Source organism: Trichinella spiralis, assembly GCF_000181795.1.
Source record: "Trichinella spiralis strain ISS 195 chromosome Unknown Scfld9, whole genome shotgun sequence".
NCBI lineage: Eukaryota > Metazoa > Nematoda > Enoplea > Trichinellida > Trichinellidae > Trichinella > Trichinella spiralis.
The window spans coordinates 7,483,737-7,490,901 of record NW_003526948.1 but is presented as its reverse complement, the minus strand read 5'-3'; the positions used below and the strand labels follow the sequence as shown (position 1 = coordinate 7,490,901).

General features: G+C 36.1%; 2 protein-coding genes across 2 annotated transcripts; one reads left to right on the top strand and one right to left on the bottom strand.

The window, feature by feature from the left end:
• Nucleotides 1–644: 644 nt before the first annotated feature.
• Nucleotides 645–4,686, top strand: Tsp_11414a (putative thrombospondin type 1 domain protein; the record flags this gene model as incomplete). The annotated part of the gene is made up of 6 exons (XM_003372626.1): nt 645–829; nt 1,984–3,130; nt 3,253–3,369; nt 3,525–3,641; nt 3,770–3,920; nt 4,563–4,686. Coding segments are annotated over 6 exons (1,841 nt in total), but the record flags the coding sequence as incomplete, so codon positions are not given.
• Nucleotides 4,687–5,931: 1,245 nt separating this feature from the next.
• On the bottom strand, nt 5,932–6,944 carry Tsp_11413 (hypothetical protein). Its single transcript, XM_003372625.1, has 2 exons — nt 6,858–6,944; nt 5,932–6,141 (listed from the first exon to the last, which is right to left on the bottom strand). Exons 1-2 carry the CDS (start codon nt 6,942–6,944, stop codon nt 5,932–5,934), a joined length of 297 nt encoding a protein of 98 aa, XP_003372673.1.
• Between the last annotated feature and the right edge of the window lie 221 nt (nt 6,945–7,165).

The following is a 7,165-nucleotide window of genomic DNA, read 5'->3' as shown; positions in this document are numbered from 1 at the left end:
CATAATGTTTTATGCCCCATAGCTATTTACTGAAATGTTTTTGTTAGCCATGCTTGTGTTTATGTATTTTTGACATTTGTCTTAACAATATTTTATTGCCATTTTTTTTCTCATCTTAGTAGATTTTTTATAATGCGCCCTACTGTACAGGTAGGTGAGACGAAAAAACATGAATTTGCATTTTGATGTATAAATTGAGAACTGAGCAGAATTTAAGGATAATAATTTTTTTACTAGTAGATGCTGATGTGAAAATGATGTTAAAATTAACTGCAGCCTCTGAAGTTTTTGGGGTGCTGAGTAGAGTTCCTTAGAATACCTGTATCAATTTTGATACACTGGGCTTTAACGGCAACTGCGCATCATGTTTACTACCCTCAGCGTACTCAGATTCGCTTGCCCAACCCCGTATTACTTTTCTGAGAAAAATCATTTAGGATGTCTAATGAATTATTGTCAGATGCAATCAATAACATTTCTAAAAGTTTTGCACCATCGCTCATATTTATTACTGAGATCGCGTCCTCACTACACGTCTAGTAGTTGGTGTAATTTGGTAGTTGCTGCCCCATGCACCTGTCAATAATTAAACGTTGGAATCCCAAACATTTAAAAAAATTACAACATGAATATGGGTGGTATAGACCTGAACAACATGCTTGCTGCTCTATACCGCATCGAACACAAAAGTCGAAAATGGACCCGTCGCATTTTCTTTTGGATCATCAGCACTGCCATGACAAATGCATGGCAACTGTATAAGAGGGACAGAAAGGAGATGCCTGGAACATGCACAGGCACATTGGACCTACTAAGCTTCACTTGCCAAGTTAGTCAGTCCTTGTGTCTTGTGAACTTCCAGAAGCCATTTTCGTGCGTCTTCTCCAACGCCACCCCTGACGTCAAGACGATTGGGAAGACGACCAACTGACGTCTCAAGAGAAGTAGCAAAGGACCAAACTAGCCATTGGCCAGAAATCACTCAAACGCGAAGAAGATGCAGACTGTGTTCTAAATTAGCGACGTGTCTGTGCAAAAAATGCAGTATTTACCTATGCCTAAGTAGCAACAGAAACTGCTTTACAGAATTTCATAAATAATTATTTGCCTGCCAATTACTGCATGCCTGCGTACATAAGAACAATAAGCGTATGCACAATTAGTTATAGAAACGTGTACTCCTTTGAGGCCCAGTGTATCAATTTTGATACAGTTCTAAAAATGGCAATAATATTATTCAAACAATAAATCCTATTGGAATTTTCATAAACACACCATAACATGTTTAAAACGCATATTAAAAAAAATTTTGCTTCACAGAAAAAATTGCTGGTCTGAAAGGGTTAAAGCGCGTTTAAAACACTCACTTTAAAGCATTTTTCATTATATATTGTTTGACATAATTCGATAGGATCATTTTGATCGTTTTCAACGTTCTTTGCCGCATTAGAAAGTAAGTGGTTTTTTTTGAATTATTTTCAACATACTGAGATATGATTTCCATTGTCATCTTAGCTGTGCTTTGCCAAATCAAAGTACAACAATGATAACTGCTTAATTGTATTATTTACAAAAAGGTAGAGCTGTAATTATTAATTTTTTTGCAACTTTCAACTTATTTTCTCGAATCTCACTGTGTTGTCAACATGCTGGGTTAAACAGCGTTTGATCAACAATGGCAATTTTTTACAAGTTTACTTAGAAAAATATTGCGCATTGGATAATCATCAACTCATTGCTCTGCATGGTTTTGGTTAGTTAAAACATTATTAGTCCACGTTTTGAACTCGATTATGCAAATATCACATTTTTTGAAAGCAAGATATTTTATTTTAGGAAAGTAGCTTTTTATTTTATTACAGGCGACATACATTCATTATAATTTTAAAAATATTCGTTTTTTGAAACTACATATATGATCGAGATTTTTGTTCATTATAATATCATTACGATGTTAATATTTACACAGAACTATATTTTCAGGCTTTCAGCACTATGAATATTATTACACTTTTTGCATGTTCGATGTTTATCAGTGGAATGGCGAATGCAGGCTGTCCTGTTTCAAGCAGTGAGCATGATTTTGAGGGATGGTCAATTGGAAACGGTAGCTGCTTAACATTGGTTAAGGTATCAGCAGCACAGGAGTTGTATGATGGTTCTTCAATAATAACGTTAAATAAATTTTGCAAAGAAAATTTTAAGCAAGGGAAACTACACCGTTTCATTAATCCAGACGATTTGCATGTTTTAAGGCATGCAAATTTCAAACGACGATCTACTTCTAACATTTTATTGCACCCCGGTGTGCGTTTGATACACGAAGCTGTTTATGAGCTTGAAGAAGAGATATTTATTGAAAAATGCAACAGAACGGAATTACTAAATTGTAAAGTTATACGATACAAATACATATCTGATAAAATAGAAGAGGGTAGAGTGTATAAATGTAAGGAAGACAGGTGTTGTACTGGTATTGATTGTTCTGTTGTGCCCCCTCCGCTGATATATGAAAGCCCCCTTGTTGCCAATGTTTCTGCTGCTGCCAAAAGTACGTACTGCAGATGCCTGTCTTTAGATCAACAATTGTTAAAATGGAACTTATCCAATGAAGTTTTGTATGATTGCAACGCGATGCCGTGTGATTTCTTTGCATGCCTTCACGAGGAATACGCAGATTGCATTGACAGAAAGGTGCCAAGAGCTTGCACGTATTCCGTTGAGACGAAAAGCTGCACGCAGTACAGTATTGAAAGAATTTCAGAAAAAGAAATGCCGTATGGATTAGATTGTAAAGAACGAGATTTTGGAGAACCTTGTAATTGTCCTTGCGTAGGGACCTGGAGTCCGTGGAGCACGCCATCCACAACATGCGGAAATGTTACTTCAGTGAGATATCGTCCAAATTTGGCAACTATAGCAGAAAATAAAACATGCAGTGATGTAGCAGCGGAATGCTGCTATGAAACCCAATGGACAGTTGTATCCTGTAATAATGCTTCCACCAACAGAGATTCTGAAGAATTCAAACTGAAATGCGAACGAAACGGTGGATTAGTGAACACGTCGGGAACAGAACTTTTGTGTACTTGTTCCAATGAACTTCAGTATGGACAGTTTTGTGAGAATGGTAACATATTTTCAATTCAAATTGCATATAACAACAGTTTTACTAGATTCTAATGAGCAGTTTGAGCATATTGAATTTAGTTTTATTTCAGCTTTTATTAAATCTTTAATTTAACATTGCAGTTCATGATCCATGCGCTGAACGTGAATTTTGTCAAAACGGAGGAAGTTGCACCAACACTGGTGTGGATTACACATGCATATGTGCAGAAAACTTTTATGGCAAAAATTGTACAAATGGTAATTGCATTATTTTTTATTTTGATTTTTACAAATGTACAGCATAATGAATATCAGTCAAAATTGTATTTGTATATTTGTTTCATTTCTGCATTGTACAGTCAGTCGTCTGAATAATTTATCATCTTTACATTGATTTGAAAATGATATTTCAGTGATCAAGCAGTGTAATTCATCTTCTGAATGCTTGAATGGTGGTCTTTGTGCTTCAGTCGATTCAGTCAGGTTTTGCAAGTGCCATTCTGACTTTTCTGGCGCCTTCTGTGAATTCAGTAAGTTGCTTAATATTTTCTCATGAACACTGTAATGTTCTATTATTTGCATAAATAAATACTGCTCAGCAGAAATAAACGTGCGCTTATTAATAATTGCAATTTGTGCATTGTTTTGGCAATTACAGAAAATGGAAATTGCAGCGATGATGCCGCATGTCTGAACGGGGGCAGTTGCCACCAAGTTGGCGAACGTGCTTTCAAATGTCAATGCACAGATGAATACACGGGGACTGTTTGTGAAATTCGTATGCCTTATTATTTAATCCAAAACAAAAAGTAATCACAAACCTTTTTTTTTTATTTAGAATTAAATATAATTTACGTTTATCTACGGAAGCTAACAAAAATGCAGAAAGTGCTATTTGCAATACTGTTCATCTTCATCGTAATAATTATTCCATTGTGTGTTATTTTATTCAAGGTAATATTTATATAAAATTTTTCACATCGTATTAACTGTAATGGCTTTTTTGAACATTGTTCAGTTTATAACGTGGAAAATGTAGAAGCGTACTTGCAATTTTCCAATTTTTTTTAAAAAATTTACTTTTTCCTTTCAAATCAAAAGTACGGAGTTATATTTTATTGAAAACAATAGGCATTTGCGAGGCAGTCGAATGGAAAAGCAGAAAATAATTCTTCTGAACGGTCTTCAGTATCGCGAAAAGGGAAACGGTAAAAATAATTGTACATTGGAATAATGCATCAAGTCTAGGTTGCAAGTAATTTAGATCGAGGAAACAAGCAACTGCAACCGCTTCCAAATCGTCTGTTCCAGTTGTAAAGTATAATGAAAAAGTAGATGAACCGAAGAATGATAGTTCGCGTAGTTCTGAGATGGGTCAAGCTACTCGTCGGTAAAATGTTACAGAACGACATAAATCATGTATATCACTTTATGTTGCATGTATATTTCAGACTTGAAAAAAAATCGAAAGCAAGAAGGAAGCAGTATCGCCGAACATTAGATAATTCAGAGGTTTCGTCATCAGTGTTCGAAATAGCCCGTCGGTATGATGCTACAAATGATACATACGAATAATGCATAAAACTTTATTCTGAATGTAATTTAGCCTACGAAAACAAGCGATAAAAAGCGTTTCTCCGGAAACAATTAGCTCTAAAGGTCTGCCCAACAAGATGTGAATGAAGTTTCATACAGCTATTATTGCTACCTCAAATAATATCTTTCAACTTGTTACGTTTCACTCTTTGCTGATTTATTTGTAGACAATACTTCTATTATGAATAATGCTATAAATGTAAATGTAAATGTAATAATATATCTGTTAGTATCTTTTCTTCTATCAGGTAGAATTAAGAAGCAGTGATTTCTAATTTGCTTAGTTTGAAAAAACCTCTTTATTGTTTGCAGATATTCAATGAACTGAAAGTTTAGCAAATCAAAATGATAAATAAAATGCGACTTGAAAATTATTTACAATAAATGGCATTGTTTTAGTTTAAATCATTTTGAACGCATAAAGTGGGGACATATAATTCACAGCACGTAGAACTTCCAGTCGTGATGCACATTTTCTTTTTGGTTACTCTCGTTATAAGTGGTGAAACATTACCTTCTATTTTTAACAGCATCATAAAGGGATGGTCGCTTTCGGGACAAATTTTCACCGTCTAATTTTACTGGTCGTTGAACTTGCTATTTTATTGCACCTTCGTGCAGTTGTCTTATTGGTTTTCCTTGTCTAATTCCTAATTGATTCAAACTCTTCAGTTGTGATTAGCTGTAATGTTCTTCATTTCATTGGTTCAAATATTCCATTTAGGATTACGTAACATTAATAATGAAAATATTTCTTATTTGGGAATTGTTTCAATCAAGATTTATAAGCTTTATCATTCATTGAAATTTTGATTTTCCAATATATTATTAGTGAAGTTTATACTTTTCAGTGATCAACGTTTTCAATAATAATTTTTATCATTATCCTATATTTTATTGTACCAGAGTGACGTTATATCAAACGTGATAGTAATAATTAAAAAAACAACAAAAAACAAATTAAATAGTGATTTTGATTTTTCACTAGTCAAGAGCAGCAACAACAACAACAGTAAAGAACAGTCAACAACAACAATAATAAACAGCATAACAGTGAACAATATTAACAAAGTAGAAACGACGAAAAAGCATAATACAAATAAAATGAAATAAAATACGAATATAACATAATATAATAAAATACAATACAAATATAATATAGTACAATACAACACAACAAAATAGAATAAAAATATAATACAAACCACCACTTGGAAGGCGGCACTAAATCGAGTGCGGCGTTATATCCATTAATGCTTCTAGGAACTGCTCCAGCGTACGTCTACCGTTGGTGTATTCACCCGTATATTGTGCAACCCGTCGTTGCTTTTGAGCATAAACCCTGTTTACCCGTCTTAAGTCACCAACGGTCACGTTTCCTGATAGCACTTGTTGAATCAAGGTGTCCATAACACCCTGTTCCGCTATCAGGATCTGGAGCAGTTCATACAACCCGTTATGACTTTTAACCGCTTTTCTGTTGAGCCGATTGTCCTAATCTTCCAAGTGGTTATTGGTTCTGATATTTACATTATGTACATTCCAAAGCGACAGTCGCTCATCGGTCATGCACTTCCGCCGAAAGTATTGGAATAAAGCGGCTAAAGTACCCGTAGTGCCTGTTTCAAGCAGTCTAACACCCGTATCTATTTCCGGTACAGGGAGGAAAGCGGTGGCCAGGAGCATTCTTATCTTTCTTTTCGTTCCTTCTTCCGTTCGATATCGTGTTTTCAGTCCTAGCTCACCGAGTTTCCTATGTACTACCTGGCAGAAGTGGAAGTAGCAGCCCTGTACCCGCGTATTCAGGAAGTAGCCCTAAATCGCGGGTATCAGGGCTGTTTCAAAATTGCAAATTATTGTTTGTGGATTGAGATGACCCCGAGGACTGCCGCTTTGTTTATTAAAGCTTGGAAAATAAACCCGTATGTTCCAATATCTTTACCCGTACATAAACAGTAGACTGCTGGCATCAGCTTACCCGCCACAATGGCATAGATGGTAAACAGTTGTTGATGCCATTGTGGTACAACCTTAAAAGTACCATCCATGCCCCAGGTTCGCATGGTTGCCAGCAGTCTAATGTTGTAACCCGTAGCAATTAGCAGTATATGCCTCGATGCACTCTGCCACAATAAAAAATCTTCACCGACCTTTGTTGTCCTGAACGGGAAAGGGATTTGCAGGTCCCGACGATGTTTAGGCAGTTTCGGGTATCGCTTTGCCCGGTGGCTGTACATCGTGGACTTTACCCGTTTTAAAAGGGGAAAATGGTCAGATGTGGATGGGTGGGCGGACGCGGCGGAAGCTTCTTCATCATAAATGGCCGGGATGGGCTTCGTATCTTCCGCGCTCGGCTTTTTCAAAATCGCCTTTTTTCCATTTTGTAGGCCAAGTGCTCATCCACCGGGCAGCTTTCGATGTGATCATTCTGCTTGGTCTATGCCCAATTCCTCCCTGA